Genomic DNA, 20,654 nt, shown 5'->3' on the forward strand with positions numbered 1-20,654 from the left:
GTTTTGAAGCAGAGGCCTTGCCGGCCTCAGGGCATTGTAAATGGCCCTCAGGTCCAGAATATTTATGTGTAGGGAAATAACCTGACTTGACCAAAGTCCCTGGAAATTTCTTCCCTGTGTGACTGCCTCCCAGCCTCAAAGGCTGGAATCCATGGTCACTAGGACCTAGTCCTGTATGCCGAACCTGCGGCCCTCTTGAAGATGGGCACTCTGCAGCCACCACAGTAGAGATACCCTGGTCCTTGGAGACAGGGTTATCAGCCTATGCATCGGAAGATGCGATCCGGACCACTTGTCCAACAGGTCCCTCTGAAAAGTTCTTGTATGGAACCTGCCTAATGGGATTGCTTCGTAGGAAGCTACCATTTTTCCCAGGACTCGCGTGCAATGATGCACCGCTACCTATTTTGGCTTCAGGAGGTCTCTGACTAGAGATGACAACTCCTTGGCTTTCTCCTCCGGGAGAAACACTATTTCTGGTTTATGTCCAGAACCATCCCCAGGAACAGTAGACGTGTCATAGGAACCAGCTGTGACTTTGGACTGTTTAGAATCCAACCATGCTGTTGTAGCACTTTCCAAAATAGTGCTACCCCGACTACCAACTGCTCCTTGGACTTCGCCCTTATAACGAGATTGTCCAAGTACGGGATAATTACAACTCCCTTTTTTTGAAGGAGTATCAACATTTCGGCCATTACCTTGATAAAACACCCTCGGTGCCATGTACAGTCCAAACGGCAGTGTCTGGACTTGGTAATGGTAATCCTGTACCACAAATCTGAGGTACTCCTGGCGAGGATGGTAAATGGGGACATGCAGGTAAGCATCCTTGATGTCCCAGGATACCATGTAATCCCCCTCGTCCAGGCTTGGAATAACCGCCCTGAGCGATTCCATCTTGAACTTGAATTTTTGTGTTCAAGGATTTTAAATATAAAATGGGTCACACCGAACCATGCGGTTTCGGTACCCCAACCCGTGTGGAATAGTAACCCCGTCCTTGTTGAAGTAGGGGCACCTTGAGTATTACCTGCTGGGAATACCGCTTATTAATTGCCTCTAGCACAGCCTCCCTGCCTGAGGGAGTTGTCAGCAAGGCATATTTTAGGAAACGGCTGGGGGGAGACATCTCGAATTCCAGCTTGTACCCCTGAAATACTACTTGAAAGAAACAGGGATCCACCTGTGAGCGAGCCCACTAATTGCTGAAATTTTTGAGACGGCCCCCCACCGTACCTGGCTACACCTGTGGAGCACCAGCATCATGGTGTGGCCTCACAGGAGGCGGGGGAAGAATCTTGATTCTGGGAACAGGCTGACTGGTGCAGCTTTTTTCCCTCTACCCTTGTCTCTGTACAGAAAGGAAGCGCCATTTGACCCGCTTGCTTTTCTGAAGCCGAAAGGACTGTACCTTTGTCTGTGAGGAAACCTGAGGTAAAATTATTTCTTCCCAGCAGTTGCTGTGGATACGAGGTCCCAGAGACCATCCCCAAATAATTCCTCACCCTTATAAGGCTCTCTATGCGCTTTTTAAGTCAGCATCACCTGTCCAGTGACAGGTCTCTAATACCCTCCTGACAGAATGGACATTACATTTATTTTGGATGCCAGCCGGCAAAATATCCCTCTGTGCATCCCCCATATATAAGACGACGTCTTTAATATGTTTTTATGTTTGCCAACTAGTATCCCTGTTTGACAGGGTCACCGACCACGCTGCAGCAGCACTATCTGCAGGTCTCAGTCTAGTACCTGAGTGTGTAAATACAGACTTCAGGATAGCCTCCTGTTTTTTATCAACAGGTACCTATTAAAGTGGCCGTATCCTAAGACGGCAGTGCCACCTTTTTTGACAAACGTGTGAGCGCCTTATCCACCCTAGGGGATATCTCCCAGCGTAACTTATCCACCTGGCGGGAAAGGGTACGCCATCAGTAACTTTATATAAATTACCAGTTTCTTAACGGGGGAACCCACGCTTTCACACCCTTCATTTATTCATCTGATGGGGGAACAAAACACTGCCTGTTTTTTCTCCCCAAACCTAAAACCCATTTTTAGAGGTGCTTGGGTTAAAGTCAGAAATGTATAACACATTTTTTATTGCCGGGATCTTTGAGCCCCTGATGGCCTTTGAGACGCCTGGGCAGGCGCGGGCTGCGAAGCCGGCTGTCCCACAGCTGTTACGTCATCCACCCTTTTATGTAAGGAGTTGACACTGTCGGTTAATACCTTTTACCTATCCATCCACTCTGGTGTCGGCCCCACAGGGGGCGACATCACATATATCGGCCTCTGTTCTGTCACCATATAAGCCTCCTCATTCAACATGTCGACACAGCCGTACCGACACACCGCAGACACACAGGGAATGCTCTAAACGAGGACAGGACCCACAAAAGCCCTTTGGGGGGACAGAGTAAGAGTATGCCAGCACACACCAGAGCGCTATATATATATACAGGGACTAACTGAGTTATGTCCCTAATAGCTTTTATATAATATACTGTATACCGTGCCAATTTTAATGCCCCCCCTCTCTTTTCCCTCTTACTGTACTGTAGAATTGCAGGGAAGAGCCAGGGAGCTTCCCTCCAGCCGAGCTGTGAGGGAAAAATGGCGCCAGTGTGCTGAGGAGATAGGCTCCGCCCCTTTTTCGCGGCCTATTCTCCCGTTTTTTATGGAATTCTGGCAAGGGTATTTACCTCATATATAGCCCCTGGGGCCATATATTGAGGTATTTTAGCCAGCCAAGGTGTTTTTATTGCTGCCTCAGGGCGCCCCCCCCAGCGCCCTGCACCCTCAGTGACCGGAGTGTGAAGTGTGTGAGAGGAGCAATGGCGCACAGCTGCAGTGCTGTGCGCTACCTTGGTGAAGACAGAGTCTTCATGCCGCCGATTTTCCGGACCATCTTCTTGCTTCTGGCTCTGTAAGGGGGACGGCGGCGCGGCTCAGGGACCGAACATCAAGGCTGGGCCTGCGGTCGATCCCTCTGGAGCTAATGGTGTCCAGTAGCCTAAGAAGCCCAATCCGGCTGCAAGCAGGCGAGTTCGCTTCTTCTCCCCTTAGTCCCTCGCTGCAGTGAGCCTGTTGCCAGCAGGTCTCACTGAAAATAACAAATTCTAAGACTATAACTTTCTAAGAGCTCAGGAGAGCCCCTAGTGTGCATCCAACCTCGGCCGGGCACGAAATCTAACTGAGGCTTGGAGGAGGGTCATAGTGGGAGGAGCCAGTGCACACCAGGTAGTCTAAGATCTTTCTAGAGTGCCCAGCCTCCTTCGGAGCCCGCTATTCCCCATGGTCCTTACGGAGTTCCCAGCATCCACTAGGACGTTAGAGAAAGGATTATTAAAGGGCCTCTATTACATGTTACTTTACAAGCTAATCATTCCTGATTCAAAAGGGGTGTGGTATGTTAGATAGAATAGACTTAGGTAGACAGTGTCTAGGTCGACCACTATTGGTCGACATGGTTTCTAGGTCGACAGGGACTCTAGGTCGACATGAGGCTTTTTTTTTTTTAAAACACACAATTTGTGTCGTTTTCTTCATAGAGTGACGGGGAACCCCAATTAGTGCACCTTATACCCTCGCATGGCTCCGCTACCGCTGTGCTCGGCACAGGTTACCGTTCCCAATTGTAGTCCACGTGGATCGTAAAGTATGAAAGTTCAAAAAACGAGAAGAAAAAAAAAAAAGACTGAAAAACTCATGTCAACCTTTTGCATTGTCGACCTAGTACAGTACTACATGTGGACCTAGAAACCATGTTGACCTACTTACTGTCGACCAATAGTGGTCGACCTAGACACTGTCGACCTAAGTTTTGTCGACCTAGAGACCAGATCCCATTCAAAAGCTATTCCTTGGTAACGACACCGGAGTATTCCATGATAATGTAACCACATGAGTAGAGTCTCTGGTGGCCAGAATAAACCTGTATGCACACATGCCATAAATGGGAATACACTTTGCAAAAATGAATAGTACTGAACAAAATGTTGTGATCAAAAACGACCTGTGAGCGGTGACACAGAATGCAGCAGCAAGAACTTGAATACAAAACTACAATGCCCATAGAACACAGCAATAGTTCAGCAGATGTAACGCAAGGACGGCATTGTAGCTTAACTTCTGAAGTTGATGCTCTTTGACAAAACAGCTTAAAATAGAAAATAATTGTTCCAACTGTTTCCAGACTGTTGCTGCACTCCTTTCACCTGTAGACAGCTGCTGATGGACACTGCATGGTGCACTGTAATTACCTTTCTTACAGCTACACATTTTCTTATGGCGCTTTTTAACAATTATGAGGTGCCGCTGCCCTAATGCAAAGGTCCCTCAGACAGTTTGCAGGGAGACTGTGTTGAATCACAAAGTGCAGTGCAAAGTCTGTCAGTACAGATATATCTGCTGCACTCACCGCACCACAAAGCTGCGGCCAACAGCACTGGATTAATAGTGTCAAATTATGAATATAACAAAAATAATTACTCATTGTGGGGGAAAATAAACATACTGTATGCTTACAAACTAACATTCTATTAATGTAGCGCATGTGCCGATAGTGGCCAAGGGATGAGAAAAAAAAAATCATAATATCAAATCAGGATAGAGTTAATTTGCCGACTGTCTGTATCCCGACGGTCAGGATACTGACGCCGGAATCCCGACAGCAGGAATCCCGGCGACCAGGGACTATTTCCACTCGTGGGTGTCCACAACACCCATAGAGTGGGAATATAACCTGTGGCAAGTGCAGCGAGCCACCTAGCCCGCAAGGGGACTCTTTACACTCGACTTGCTGCTGGCATACTGGCGGCTGGGATGCCGTTGTCGGTACACTGATGACCAGAATCCCGGCGTTCAGTAAATCATACTGATGCAATCAAATCAACTGAATTTACATATACATCGTATTGCAAAAAGACAAATTCACTTATAAAAATTATTAAAAATGAGAGCATTTCCTGTTGTTAAAATAAGATTTTACTTACCGATAAATCTATTTCTCGGAGTCCGTAGTGGATGCTGGGGTTCCTGAAAGGACCATGGGGAATAGCGGCTCCGCAGGAGACAGGGCACAAAAAGTAAAGCTTTTCCAGATCAGGTGGTGTGCACTGGCTCCTCCCCCCATGACCCTCCTCCAGACTCCAGTTAGGTACTGTGCCCGGACGAGCGTACACAATAAGGGAGGATTTTGAATCCCGGGTAAGACTCATACCAGCCACACCAATCACACCGTACAACTTGTGATCTAAACCCAGTTAACAGTATGATAACAGCGGAGCCTCTGAAAGATGGCTTCCTTCAACAATAACCCGAATTTGTTAACAATAACTATGTACAATTATTGCAGATAATCCGCACTTGGGATGGGCGCCCAGCATCCACTACGGACTCCGAGAAATAGATTTATCGGTAAGTAAAATCTTATTTTCTCTATCGTCCTAGTGGATGCTGGGGTTCCTGAAAGGACCATGGGGATTATACCAAAGCTCCCAAACGGGCGGGAGAGTGCGGATGACTCTGCAGCACCGAATGAGAGAACTCCAGGTCCTCCTTAGCCAGAGTATCAAATTTGTAAAATTTTACAAACGTGTTCTCCCCTGACCACGTAGCTGCTCGGCAAAGTTGTAATGCCGAGACCCCTCGGGCAGCCGCCCAAGATGAGCCCACCTTCCTTGTGGAGTGGGCCTTTACAGATTTAGGCTGTGGCAGGCCTGCCACAGAATGTGCAAGTTGGATTGTGCTACAGATCCAACGAGCAATCGTCTGCTTAGACGCAGGAGCACCCATCTTGTTGGGTGCATACAATATAAACAACGAGTCAGATTTTCTGACTCCAGCTGTCCTTGCAATAATAAGATTTTACTTACCGATAAATCTATTTCTCGTAGTCCGTAGTGGATGCTGGGGACTCCGTCAGGACCATGGGGATATAGCGGCTCCGCAGGAGACAGGGCACAATAATAAAAGCTTTAGGATCAGGTGGTGTGCACTGGCTCCTCCCCCTATGACCCTCCTCCAAGCCTCAGTTAGGATACTGTGCCCGGACGAGCGTGCATAATAAGGAAGGATATTGAATCCCGGGTAAGACTCATACCAGCCACACCAATCACACCGTACAACCTGTGATCTGAACCCAGTTAACAGTATGATAACAACGAAGGAGCCTCTGAAAAGATGGCTCACAACAAGAATAACCCGATTTTTGTAACAATAACTATGTACAAGTATTGCAGACAATCCGCACTTGGGATGGGCGCCCAGCATCCACTACGGACTACGAGAAATAGATTTATCGGTAAGTAAAATCTTATTTTCTCTGACGTCCTAGTGGATGCTGGGGACTCCGTCAGGACCATGGGGATTATACCAAAGCTCCCAAACGGGCGGGAGAGTGCGGATGACCCTGCAGCACCGAATGAGAGAACTCCATGTCCTCCTCAGCCAGGGTATCAAATTTGTAGAATTTAGCAAACGTGTTTTCCCCTGACCAAGTAACTGCTCGGCAAAGTTGTAAAGCCGAGACCCCTCGGGCAGTCGCCCAAGATGAGCCCCCTTCCTTTTGGAATGGGCTTTTACCGATTTTGGCTGTGGCAGGCCTGCCACAGAATGTGTAAACTGAATTGTATTACAAATCCAGCGAGCAATCGTCTGCTTAGAAGCAGGAGCACCCATCTTGTTGGGTGCATACAGGCTAAACAGCGAGTCAGATTTTCTGACTCCAGCCTTCCTGGAAACATATTTTTCAGGGCCCTGACAACGTCAAGTAACTTGGAGTCCTCCAAGTCCCTAGTACCCGCAGGTACCACAATAGGTTGGTTCATGTGAAAAACAGAAAACACCTTAAGGAGAAATTGAGGACGAGTCCTCAATTCTGCCCTGTCAGAATGAAAAATTAAGTAAGGGCTTTATATATGATAAAGCCGCCAATTCTGACACACGCCTGGCTGAAGCCAGGGCTAATAGCATCGTCACCTTCCATGTGAGATATTTTAAGTCCACAGTGGTGAGTGGTTCAAACCAATGTGACTTTAGGAAACTCAAAACAACATTGAGATCCCAAGGTGCCACTGGGGCACAAAAGGAGGCTGTATATGCAGTACCCCTTTTACAAACATCTGAACGTCAGGCACTAAAGCCAGTTCTTTCTGGAAGAAATTCGACAGGGCCGAAATTTGAACCTTAATGGACCCTAATTTTAGGCCCATAGACAGTCCTGTTTTCAGGAAATGTAGGAAACGACCCAGTTGGAATTCCTCTGTAGGGGCCTTCTTGGCCCCACACCACGCAACATATCTTCGCCAAATGCGGTGAAAATGTTTTGCGGTTACATCCTTCCTGTCTTCGACCAGGGTAGGGATGACTTCATCTGGAATGCCCTTTCAGGATCCGGCGTTCAACCGCCATGCCGTCAAACGCGGCCGCGGTAAGTCTTGGAACAGACAAGGCCCCTGCTGGAGCAGGTCCTTTCTTAAAGGTAGAGGCCACGGGTCTTCCGTGAACATCTCTTGAAGTTTCGGGTACCAAGTCATTCTTGGCCAATCCGGAACCACGAGTATCATTCTTACTCATCTCCCTCTTATGATTCTCAGTACTTTTTGTATGAGAGGCATAGGAGGGAACACATACTCTGACTGGTACATCCACAGTGTTACCAGAGCGTCCACCGCTATTGCCTGAGGGTCCCTTGACCTGGCGCAATATCTAGTTTTTTGTTCAGGCGGGACGCCATCATGTCCACCTTTGGTTTTTCACAACGGTTTACAATCATGTGGAAGACTTCCCGATGAAGTCCCCACTCTCCCGGGTGGAGGTCATGCCTGCTGAGGAAGTCTGCTTCCCAGTTTTCCACTCCCGGAATGAACACTGCTGAGAGTGTTATCACATGATTTTTCGCCCAGCGAAGAATCCTTGCAGTTTCTGCCATTTCCCTCCTGCTTCTTGTGCCGCCCTGTCTGTTTACGTGGGCGACTGCCGTGATGTTGTCCCACTGGATCAATACCGGCTGACCTTGAAGCAGAGGTCTTGCTAAGCTTAGAGCATTGTAAATTGCCCTTAGCTCCAGTATATTTATGTGGAGAGAAGTCTCCAGACTCGATCACACTCTCTGGAAATTTTTTTCCTTGTGTAACTGCTCCCCAGCCACTCAGGCTGGCATCCGTGGTCACCAGGACCCAGTCCTGGATGCCGAATCTGCGGCCCTTTCATAGAGGAGCACTCTGCAGCCACCGCAGAAGAAACACCCTTGTCCTTGGAGACAGGGTATCCGCTGATGCATCTGAAGATGCGATCCGGACCATTTTTCCAGCAGATCCCACGTAAAGGTTCTTGCGTGAAATCTACCGAATGGGATAGCTTTGTAAGAAACCACCATTTTTCACAGGATCCTTGTGCAATGATGCACTGATACTTTTCCTGGTTTTAGGAGGTTCCTGACTAGCTCGGATAACTCCCCGGCTTTCTTCTCCGGGAGAAAACATCCTTTTCTGGACTGTGTCCAGAATCATCCCTAGGAACAGTAGACGTGTCGTCGGAAAAAACTGCGATTTTGGAATATTTAGAATCCACTCGTGCTGTCGTAGAACTACTTAAGATAGTGCTACTCCGACCTCCAACTGTTCTCTGGACCTTGCCCTTATCAGGAAAGCGTCCATATTTCTTTTAAGAAGAATCATCATTTCGGCCATTACCTTGGTAAAGACCCGGGGTGCCGTGGACAATCCAAACGGCAGCGTCTGAACTGATAGCGACAGTTCTGTACCACGAACCTGAGGTACCCTTGGTGAGAAGGGCAAATTTGGACATGTAGGTAAGCGTCCCTGATATCCAGTGACACCATATCGTCCCCTTCTTCCTGGTTCGCTATCACTGCTCTGAGTGACTCCATCTTGATTTGAACGCTTGTATGTAAGTGTTCAAATATTTCAGATCTCACCTAGCCGTCTGGCTTCAGTACCACAATATAGTGTGGAATAATACCCCTTCCCTTGTTGTAGAAGGGGTACTTTGATTATCACCTGCTGGGAATACAGCCTGTGAATTGTTCCCAATACTGCCTCCCTGTCGGAGGGAGACGTTGGTAAAGCAGACTTCAGGAACTTGTGAGGGGGAGACGTCTCGAATTTCCAATGTACACCTGGGATACTACGTGTAGGATCCAGGAGTCCACTTGTGAGTGAGCCCACTGCGTGCTGAAACTCTTGAGATGACCCCCTACCGCACCTGAGTCCGCTTGTACGGCCCCAGCGTCATGCTGCGGACTTGGCAGAAGCTGTGGAGGGCTTCTGTTCCTGGGAATGGGCTGCCTGCTGCAGTCTTCTTCCCTTTCCTCTACCCCTGGGCAGATATGACTGGCCCTTTTGCCCGCCTGCCCTTATGGGGACGAAAGGACTGAGACTGAAAAGACTGTGTCCTTTTCTGCTGAGATGTGACTTGGGGTAACAAAAGGTGGATTTTTCAGCTGTTGCCATGGCCACCAGGTCCGATGGACCGCCCCTTTATACGGCAATACTTCCATGTGCCGTCTGGAATCTGCATCACCTGACAACTGTCGTCTGGCAGATATGGACATCACATTTACTCTTGATGCCAGAATGCAAATATCCCTCTGCGCATCTCGCATATATAGAAATGCATCCTTAAAATGCTCTATAGTCAATAAAATCTTGTCCCTGTCAAGGGTATCAATATTTTCAGTCAGGAAATCCGACCAAGCCCCCTCAGCGCTGCACATTCAGGCTGAGGCGATTGCTGGTCGTAGTATAACACCAGTATATGTGTATATACTTTTAGGATATTTTTCAGCTTCCTATCAGCTGGCTCCTTGAGGGCTGCCGTATCTGGAGACGGTAACGCCACTTGTTTTTATAAGCGTGTGAGCGCCTTATTCACCCTAAGGTGTGTTTCCCAACTCGCCCTAACTTCTGGCGGGAAAGGGTATACCGCCAATAATTTTCTATCGGAGGAAACCCACGTATCATCACACACTTTAATTTATCTGATTCAGGAAAAACTACAAGTAGTTTATTCACACCCTACATAATACCCTTATTTGTGGTACTTGTAGTATCAGAAATATGTAACACCTCCTTCATTGCCCTTAACATGAAACGTGTGGCCCTAAAGGAAAATACGTTTGTTTCTTCACCGTCGACACTGGAGTCAGTGTCCGTGTCTGTGTCGACCGACTGAGGTAAATGGGCGTTTTTACAAGCCCCTGACGGTGTCTGAGACGCCTGGACAGGTACTAATTTGTTTGCCGGCCGTCTCATGTCGTCAACCGACCTTGCAGCGTGTTGACATTATCACGTAATTCCTAAATAAGCCATCCATTCCAGTGTCGACTCCCTAGAGAGTGACATCACCAATACAGGCAATTTACTCCGCCTCCTCACCAACATCGTCCTCCTACATGTCGACACACACGTACCGACACACAGCACACACACAGGGAATGCTCTGACAGAGGACAGGACCCCACTAGCCCTTTGGGGAGACAGAGGGAGAGTTTGCCAGCACACACCAAAAACGCTATAATTATACAGGGACAACCCCTTATACAAGTGTTTTCCCTTATAGCATTTTTATATATGTAATCATATCGCCAAATAAGTGCCCCCCCTCTCTGTTTTAACCCTGTTTCTGTAGTGCAGTGCAGGGGAGAGCCTGGGAGCCTTCCTCACAGCAGAGCTGAGCAGGAAAATGGCGCCGTGTGCGGAGGAGAATAGGCCCCGCCCCCTTTTCGGTGGGCTCTTCTCCCGGAGTTTGTGAGATCTGGCAGGGGTTAAATACATCCATATAGCCTCAAGGGCTATATGTGATGTATTTTAGCCATAAAAAGGTATTATACATTGCTGCCCAGGGCGCCCCCCCCAGCGCCCTGCACCCTCAGTGACAGTTGGTGACTGTTGGTGAAGTGTGCTGACAACAATGGCGCACAGCTGCAGTGCTGTGCGCTACCTTATGAAGACTGAAAGTCTTCTGCCGCCTGTTTCTGGACCTCTTCAACTTCGGCATCTGCAAGGGGGGTCGGCGGCACGGCTCCGGGACGAACCCCAGGGTGAGACCTGTGTTCCGACTCCCTCTGGAGCTAATGGTGTCCAGTAGCCTAAGAAGCAAATCCATCCTGCACGCAGGTGAGTTTTCTTCTCTCCCCTAAGTCCCTCGTAGCAGTGAGCCTGTTGCCAGCAGGACTCACTGAAAATAAAAAACCTAACTTAAACTTTTATTCTAAGCAGCTCAGGAGAGCCACCTAGATTGCACCCTTCTCGTCGGGCACAAAAATCTAACTGAGGCTTGGAGGAGGGTCATAGGGGGAGGAGCCAGTGCACACCACCTGATCCTAAAGCTTTTATTATTGTGCCCTGTCTCCTGCGGAGCCGCTATATCCCCATGGTCCTGACGGAGTCCCCAGCATCCACTAGGACGTCAGAGAAATATATTTTTTAATGCTCTGACAACGTCCAGTAACTTGGAGTCCTCCAAGTCACTTGTAGCCGCAGGCACTACAATAGGCTGGTTCAGATGAAATGCTGACACCACCTTAGGGAGAAAATGCGGACGAGTCCGCAGTTCTGCCCTGTCCGAATGGAAAATCAGATATGGGCTTTTGTAAGATAAAGCTGCCAGTTCTGACACTCTCCTGGCCGAAGCCAGGGCTAGAAGCATGGTCACTTTCCATGTGAGATATTTCAAATCCACCTTTTTTAGTGGTTCAAACCAATGAGATTTTAGAAAGTCCAAAACCACATTGAGATCCCACGGTGCCACTGGAGGCACCACAGGAGGCTGTATATGCAGCACTCCCTTAACAAAGGTCTGGACTTCAGGGACTGAAGCCAATTCTTTTTGAAAGAAAATCGACAGGGCCGAAATTTGAACCTTAATAGATCCCAATTTGAGACCCATAGACAATCCTGATTGCAGGAAATGTAGGAATCGACCCAGTTGAAATTCCTCCGTCGGAGCACTCCGATCTTCGCACCACGCAACATATTTTCGCCAAATTCGGTGATAATGTTGCACGGTTACTTCCTTCCTTGCTTTAATCAAAGTAGGAATGACTTCTTCCGGCATGCCTTTTTCCTTTAGGATCCGGCGTTCAACCGCCATGCCGTCAAACGCAGCCGCGGTAAGTCTTGAAACAGACAGGGACCCTGCTGAAGCAAGTCCCTCCTTAGAGGTAGAGGCCACGGATCTTCCGTGATCATCTCTTGAAGTTCCGGGTACCAAGTCCTTCTTGGCCAATCCGGAACCACTAGTATCGTTCTTACGCCTCTTTGCCGTATAATTCTCAATACTTTTGGTATGAGAGGCAGAGGAGGAAACACATACACCGACTGGTACACCCAAGGCGTTACCAGTGCGTCCACAGCTATTGCCTGCGGATCTCTTGACCTGGCGCAATACCTGTCCAGTTTTTTGTTGAGGCGAGACGCCATCATGTCCACCATTGGTCTTTCCCAACGGGTTACCAGCATGTGGAAGACTTCTGGATGAAGTCCCCACTCTCCCGGGTGAAGATCGTGTCTGCTGAGGAAGTCTGCTTCCCAGTTGTCCACTCCCGGGATGAACACTGCTGACAGTGCTATCACATGATTCTCTGCCCAGCGAAGAATCCTTGCAGCTTCTGCCATTGCACTCCTGCTTCTTGTGCCGCCCTGTCTGTTCACATGGGCGACTGCCGTGATGTTGTCCGACTGGATCAACACCGGTTTTCCCTGAAGCAGAGGTTCTGCCTGGCTTAGAGCATTGTAGATTGCTCTTAGTTCCAGAATGTTTATGTGAAGAGACGTTTCCAGGCTCGTCCATACTCCCTGGAAGTTTCTTCCTTGTGTGACTGCTCCCCAGCCTCTCAGGCTGGCGTCCGTGGTCACCAGGATCCAATCCTGTATGCCGAATCTGCGGCCCTCCAATAGATGAGCACTCTGCAACCACCACAGAAGAGACACCCTTGTCCTTGGAGACAGGGTTATCCGCAGGTGCATCTGAAGATGCGACCCTGACCATTTGTCCAACAGATCCCTTTGGAAAATTCTTGCGTGGAATCTGCCGAATGGAATTGCTTCGTAAGAAGCCACCATTTTTCCCAGGACTCTTGTGCATTGATGTACAGACACCTTTCCTGGTTTTAGGAGGTTCCTGACAAGCTCGGATAACTCCTTGGCTTTTTCCTCCGGGAGAAAAACCTTTTTCTGAACCGTGTCCAGAATCATCCCTAGGAACAGCAGACGAGTTGTCGGCATTAACTGGGATTTTGGAATATTCAGAATCCACCCGTGCTGTTTTAGCACTTCTTGAGACAGTGCTAATCCCATCTCTAGCTGTTCTCTGGACCTTGCTCTTATTAGGAGATCGTCCAAGTATGGGATAATTAATATGCCTTTTCTTCGAAGAAGAATCATCATCTCGGCCATTACCTTTGTAAAGACCCGAGGTGCCGTGGACAATCCGAACGGCAGCGTCTGAAACTGATAGTGACAGTTTTGTACAACGAACCTGAGGTACCCCTGGTGTGAGGGGTAAATTGGAACGTGGAGATACGCATCCTTGATGTCCAAGGATACCATAAAATCCCCCTCTTCCAGGTTCGCTATCACTGCTCTGAGTGACTCCATTTTGAACTTGAACTTCTTTATGTACAGGTTCAAGGACTTCAGATTTAGAATAGGCCTTACCGAGCCATCCGGCTTCGGTACCACAAAAAGAGTGGAATAATACCCCTTCCCTTGTTGTAGAAGAGGTACCTTGACTATCACCTGCTGAGAGTACAGCTTGTGAATGGCTTCCAAAACCGTCTCCCTTTCGGAGGGGGACGTTGGTAAAGCAGACTTCAGGAAACGGCGAGGTGGATCTGTCTCTAATTCCAACCTGTACCCCTGAGATATTATCTGCAGGATCCAGGGATCTACTTGCGAGTGAGCCCACTGCGCGCTGTAATTTTTGAGACGACCGCCCACCGTCCCCGAGTCCGCTTGAGAAGCCCCAGCGTCATGCTGAGGCTTTTGTAGAAGCCGGGGAGGGCTTCTGTTCCTGGGAAGGAGCTGCCTGTTGCTGTCTCTTCCCTCGACCTCTGCCTCGTGGCAGATATGAATAGCCCTTTGCTCTCTTATTTTTAAAGGAACGAAAGGGCTGCGGTTGAAAAGTCGGTGCCTTTTTCTGTTGGGGAGTGACTTGAGGTAGAAAGGTGGATTTCCCGGCTGTAGCCGTGGCCACCAAATCTGATAGACCGACTCCAAATAACTCCTCCCCTTTATACGGCAAAACTTCCATATGCCGTTTTGAATCCGCATCGCCTGTCCACTGTCGCGTCCATAAAGCTCTTCTGGCCGAAATGGACATAGCACTTACCCGTGATGCCAGTGTGCAGATATCCCTCTGTGCATCACGCATATAAAGAAATGCATCCTTTATTTGTTCTAACGACAGTAAAATATTGTCCCTGTCCAGGGTATCAATATTTTCAATCAGGGACTCTGACCAAACTACCCCAGCACTGCACATCCAGGCAGTCGCTATAGCTGGTCGTAGTATAACACCTGCATGTGTGTATATACTTTTTTGGATATTTTCCATCCTCCTATCTGATGGATCTTTAAGTGCGGCCGTCTCAGGAGATGGTAACGCCACTTGTTTAGATAAGCGTGTTAGCGCCTTGTCCACCCTAGGAGATGTTTCCCAGCGCTCCCTAACCTCTGGCGGGAAAGGGTATAATGCCAATAGTTTCTTTGAAATTTTCAGCTTTTTATCAGGAGCAACCCACGCTTCATTACACACGTCATTTAATTCCTCTGATTCAGGAAAAACTATAGGTAGTTTTTTCACACCCCACATAATACCCTGTTTAGTGGTACCTGTAGTATCAGCTAAATGTAACGCCTCCTTCATTGCCAAAATCATATAACGTGTGGCCCTACTGGAAAATACGGTTGATTCGTCACCGTCACCACTGGAGTCAGTGCCTGTGTCTGGGTCTGTGTCGACCGACTGAGGTAAAGGGCGTTTTACAGCCCCTGACGGTGTTTGAGTCGCCTGGACAGGCACTAATTGATTGTCCGGCCGTCTCATGTCGTCAAACGACTGCTTTAGCGTGTTGACACTATCCCGTAGTTCCATAAATAAAGGCATCCATTCTGGTGTCGACTCCCTAGGGGGTGACATCCTCATATTTGGCAATTGCTCCGCCTCCACACCAATATCGTCCTCATACATGTCGACACACACGTACCGACACACAGCAGACACACAGGGAATGCTCCTAACGAAGACAGGACCCACTAGCCCTTTGGGGAGACAGAGGGAGAGTTTGCCAGCACACACCAAAAGCGCTATATATAACAGGGATAGCCTTATAATAAGTGCTCCCTTATAGCTGCTTTATATATATATAAAAATATCGCCATAAATTTGCCCCCCCTCTCTGTTTTACCCTGTTTCTGTAGTGCAGTGCAGGGGAGAGACCTGGGAGCCGTCCTGACCAGCGGAGCTGTGAGAGGAAATGGCGCCGTGTGCTGAGGAGATAGGCCCCGCCCCTTTTTTGGCGGGCTCGTCTCCCGCTATTTAGTGAATCCAGGCAGGGGTTAAATATCTCCATATAGCCTCTGGGGGCTATATGTGAGGTATTTTTAGCCTTTATATAGGTTACATTTGCCTCCCAGGGCGCCCCCCCCCAGCGCCCTGCACCCTCAGTGACTGCGTGTGAAGTGTGCTGAGAGGAAAATGGCGCACAGCTGCAGTGCTGTGCGCTACCTTTAGAAGACTGCAGGAGACTTCAGCCGCCGATTTTGGACCTCTTCTGACTTCAGCATCTGCAAGGGGGCCGGCGGCGCGGCTCCGGTGACCATCCAGGCTGTACCTGTGATCGTCCCTCTGGAGCTGATGTCCAGTAGCCAAGAAGCCAATCCATCCTGCACGCAGGTGAGTTCACTTCTTCTCCCCTCAGTCCCTCGTTGCAGTGATCCTGTTGCCAGCAGGACTCACTGTAAAATAAAAAACCTAAGCTAAACTTTTTCTAAGCAGCTCTTTAGGAGAGCCACCTAGATTGCACCCTTCTCGGCCGGGCACAAAAATCTAACTGGAGTCTGGAGGAGGGTCATGGGGGGAGGAGCCAGTGCACACCACCTGATCTGGAAAAGCTTTACTTTTTGTGCCCTGTCTCCTGCGGAGCCGCTATTCCCCATGGTCCTTTCAGGAACCCCAGCATCCACTAGGACGATAGAGAAATAGTGCTACTCCTTCTCTTTCACTGTCGGGGGGTAATATGAGGCTAGTAATTAATCAGCTAGGTTCAACATTGCTCTGTTGAGGCGATTCAATTGTTTGCCATGTACCCCGATGGGCATATAAACTAATGAGCGCTTCGTTTGAGCGCCCATTAGCCGTGGGAGACACATTTTTTCTTGTAGCCTCCTGAGGTGGGAGAAGAAATGTTTATAAAGTCCGTTTGGGTGCCCTAACCACTGCTTTAGACTGGTTTTGCGGCTTTTTCACAGCTAAACCTGGTGCTTTTGGGTATGTCAATACTAATGGGTAACCAAACAAAGCAACACTTGAATTGCTTCGTCGGACGCCAATTCATACAGACACTTAGCAGAGGACAGCAAAAAACAACTGAATCGCCTCCTGAATGTATTTTAATGCCATTAATTATGTAACCAGTTTAAAACATAAAAGATTTTTCCCAAACACATTTTAACATCAAAACAAACTGATTTTGTGTAAAATACTTTTTTGTGACTCGATTTAAATAAAAAACGTTGTGCTGTACATGTGTGGAAAGAATTAGAGGATAGTTTGAAGGAATTAAGGCGAAGATTTACAATTCTTGGAGAGTCATAAATTGCACGGTGATAAAGTACCAACCAATCAGCTCCTGTCATTTTTTCAGACACAGCCCGTAACATGAGTTAGGAGCTGATTGGCTGATACTTTATCACAATGCAATTTATCACTCTCCAAGGCTTGATAAATCTGGGCCTAAATCTAGACAAACCAAGCATGAAGAAATCTTTGGACTGCTATAATCAAGCATTGGGACCTGCACATTTTCTTGCTTCATGGACCCAAGTTACTGTGGTAGTTGTGGAACTGCAGAAGAAAAGTTAGAAGCTCTTTAGATTGGCAAAGAAAAATATCCACATTCAAATAGCCTTCTACCAACACTAGTCAACTTCCAAGCAAAAGCAACCCCGTTTAATGACCTCTTGTTTGACCACGATGTTGTGTCAACAGTGGCACCAATAGATTCGTGGAAAATGCACACTGGTTCAGAAACTGTAGCTGGTGATGAAAATATCATGGTAGCAGTAGAGCAACTGCCAACAGCTGCAGCATCATCAGCTTCAGTAGAAAGAATATTTTCCACATTTGGTTTGGGGCAGTCAAAACTAAGAAACTGCTTGGGTACTGACAAAGCTCCAAAACTTGTGTTTCTTTTTAAGGTATTCAAAAAAACCTAATGTGTAGGCTTATTCAGATTCACAAATCAGACAAGTCAATTGCCAACTGTTTTAACATCATTGTTGTTTCTTTCCTTTTGCAGTTTGTGTGAAGTTTTCTGTGCCATGCCATGATTCATGTGACACTCTCAAGTCATTTAAATTAAATATATTATTAAAGTTACAGCATTTTAAAAGAACTTGTATTATTGTTTTTACTTGGTTTATTTGTTTACTTGATAATTTTTAATAAAAAGTTGAAATAAAAAAATCGGATTTACATTTTTTTTAAAAATCCGATTTAAATATTTTTTTTTTTTCTTTACTTAAATCATGTTTGTTTTTTTCACATCCTGACTGCAGTACTATTGCTGGTATAATATGCATTTTCATTTCAACCTATCCTTCTCCTGTTTATCAGTTTTCTATTTTGGGTATTCAGTTCCCCTTTAAAGATCACTTATTGAAGGATACATTTGTTTAAGAATAATACTGACCTGTCATGTTACATGTTCTCTGGTTGCTCTCAAAATGATACTGTCTCCGTGCCTGTGCAATATATTCAGCTGCTTCTCTTTCCTGAATTTCTCCAATTTTTCTTTGTGCATACTTTCCCAGTAGGTAAACACCTAGAAATGAAGTTAATAAAAGAAAAAAAAATTATTACAAAGCAAAAAACTACTACTACATACATTGCTTGCATCAAATAATGTAGGGACGCTGGATGAAGAGTCTTAAAAAACAAGAATTATCCTAATGCTTTATATTGGATTCTAATTGCATTGCGGGATAAGCGGTAAATGGAGCTCATTTTACATTGGCAGAAGTAATTTGGGAGCTGTTGCATGTGGTAAGAAATGGAAATAAGTCCTGCAGAACCACGGCCCTGCCCTTACCAGCTTTTCTGATAACCAGTTAATTATTTCTATGCAAGGAAGATAATGCCGCCTTTTTCTCTGGGTTTAAATTGTTAAAGATATTGGTATTGACATTGTTCTCACTTTTCACATCCATATCCACCATGCGTAAAAATGTTTTTAAACTGGCATTTACAGATGGTGGGTGGTTTCTTAAACACATTTGCAGGTATCATAATATCACAAGTCTTATCCTTAAAGAACACACAAAGTCTTAGTTTCCTATCCAATTTTTAATGGTCAACTGACCAATCAAATGGGTCATATCTAAATGTGGGCATGCATTGAACAATGATGGTGTTAGATTGGATGGGGGTTTGCTTACCACTCTTGATGTGTGTTCACTATACACAGTTATATCGCACAATGGGGGTAATTCAGACCTGATCGTAGCTTCAAATTTGTTAGCAGTTGGGCAAAACCATGTGCACTGCAGGGGGGGCAGATATAACATGTGCAGAGAGAGTTAGATTTGGGTGGGTATGTTCAAACTGAAATCTAAATTGCAGTGTAGAAATAAAGCAGCCAGTATTTACTTTGCACAGAAACAAAATAACCCACCCAAAACTAACTCTCTCTGCAAATGTTATATCTGCCACACCTTAAGTGCACATGGTTTTGCCCAACTACTAACAAATTACAGCAGTGCACTTTTGAAAGGTCCATATACAGGACTTCCGATTGAATTTATTATCTCTTTGTTTTGCTTGTCCTTGAACAGAACCATTTTATGTATAGTAATGAATTTTACATGCAGCTGTCTGGCACCACAATGGTGTCTAATTTGGCCCCTGGCGTATGCCAACGTTTTTATGGATAAATAGGAGAACAATGATATTTTGCCGAAATATGGGGATAAATAGGATTTTAATTACCTACCGGTAAATCCTTCTCTCGTAGTCCTTGGGGATACTGGGAATCCATTTAGTACCATGGGGTATAGACGGGTCCACTAGGAGCCTTGGGCATTTTAAGAATTTGATAGTGTGCACTGGCTCCTCCCTCTATGCCCCTCCCACCAGACTCAGTCTAGGAAACTGTGCACCAGGAGACGGACATACTTTGAGAGAAGGATAGATAAGAAAACTGGTGAGATTACAAACCAGCACGCAGAACAATAGGAAAGCCATGCTAACCAAACTTGAAACATGAACAGCAACAGCTGAACAAACCAGAATACTTAACCAAGTAACAGTGCAGGAAGAACGAAGCACCGGGCGGGCGCCCAGTATCCCCTACGGACTACGAGAAAAGGATTTACCGGTAGGTAATTAAAATCCTATTTTCTCTTACGTCCTTGGGGATACTGGGAATCCATTTAGTACCATGGGGGAAGTACAAAAACTCCCAAACCGTGTGGGAGAGTGCTGAGGTTCCTGCAGAACTGATTGAAGGTAGAGGCCAAAGTATCGAACTTGTAATACTTTGCAAACGTGTTTGAACCTGACCAAGTAGCTGCTTGGCAGAGCTGTAAAGCCGAGACAGCCCGGGCAGCAGACCAAGAAGAACCCACTAACCTAGTAGAGTGGACCTTTACAGATCTTGGAACCGGCAATCCTGCCATGGAATAAGCATGCTGGATAGTGAGCCTGATCCAGCATGCAATAGACCGCTTTGAAGCAGGACACCCAATTTTATTGGGATCAGAGAGAACGAACAGTGAGTCAGATTTCCTGTAACGAGCTGTCCTCTTTCCGTACACCTTCAAAGCCCTCACAACATCCAAATACTTTGAAGTAGTAGAGGTGTACGTAACAGCCGAGGTAATTTTAGTGCTTAAAAATAAAGCAGCCAGTATTTACCCTGCACAGAAATAAAATAACCCACCCAAATCTAACTCTTTCTGCACTTGTTATATCTGCCTCCCCTGCAGTGCACATGGTTTTGCCCAATTGCTATCAAAAATCCTGCTGCAATCAACTTGGAATTACTCCCTAAGTCTGGAGACCCAGCCGCCCCACGTAGAAGCCGTGCGTCTCTGTACCCTCATGCCGCCATAATGACCACTCTTCTATATTCTGGCTCTGTTAGGGGTGGGAGCGTGCTGTGGGAATGTACGCTCGCCGTGGTGGGGCTTGCGAATGGTTCCCTCAGGAGCTCAGTGTCCTTAGGAAGGGGGGGGGGAACGGGACCATTAACTCTTCAAGAGGTTTTTTTCAGATTCTGTCTCTCACAGTTGAAGTGTACCTATGATGGAAATTACAGACCTCTCTCATCTTTTTAAGTGGGTCAACTTGCACAATCGGTGGCTATCCAAATACATTTTTGCCGCAGTGTGAGTGTGTGTGTG

The 20,654-nt window shown here is 46.9% G+C and overlaps 1 protein-coding gene across 5 annotated transcripts in view; it reads right to left on the reverse strand.

Annotated features, from left to right (window-relative positions):
• The window catches only part of PEX3 (peroxisomal biogenesis factor 3), a 156,664-nt gene that overhangs the window by 113,730 nt on the left and 22,280 nt on the right, over window positions 1-20,654 (reverse strand). For 4 of the 5 annotated variants that reach the window (XM_063917477.1, XM_063917475.1, XM_063917478.1 and 1 more), the window contains exon 3: window positions 17,945-18,076. In XM_063917477.1, the coding sequence (XP_063773547.1) occupies window positions 17,945-18,076 (132 nt within the window). Of the gene's footprint in view, window positions 1-17,047; window positions 17,098-17,944; window positions 18,077-20,654 lie in introns of all 5 variants that reach the window. The other variant, XM_063917480.1, reaches the window with a different exon arrangement.

This window comes from Pseudophryne corroboree, chromosome 4 (genome assembly GCF_028390025.1).
Source record: "Pseudophryne corroboree isolate aPseCor3 chromosome 4, aPseCor3.hap2, whole genome shotgun sequence".
In the NCBI taxonomy this organism is placed as follows: domain Eukaryota; kingdom Metazoa; phylum Chordata; class Amphibia; order Anura; family Myobatrachidae; genus Pseudophryne; species Pseudophryne corroboree.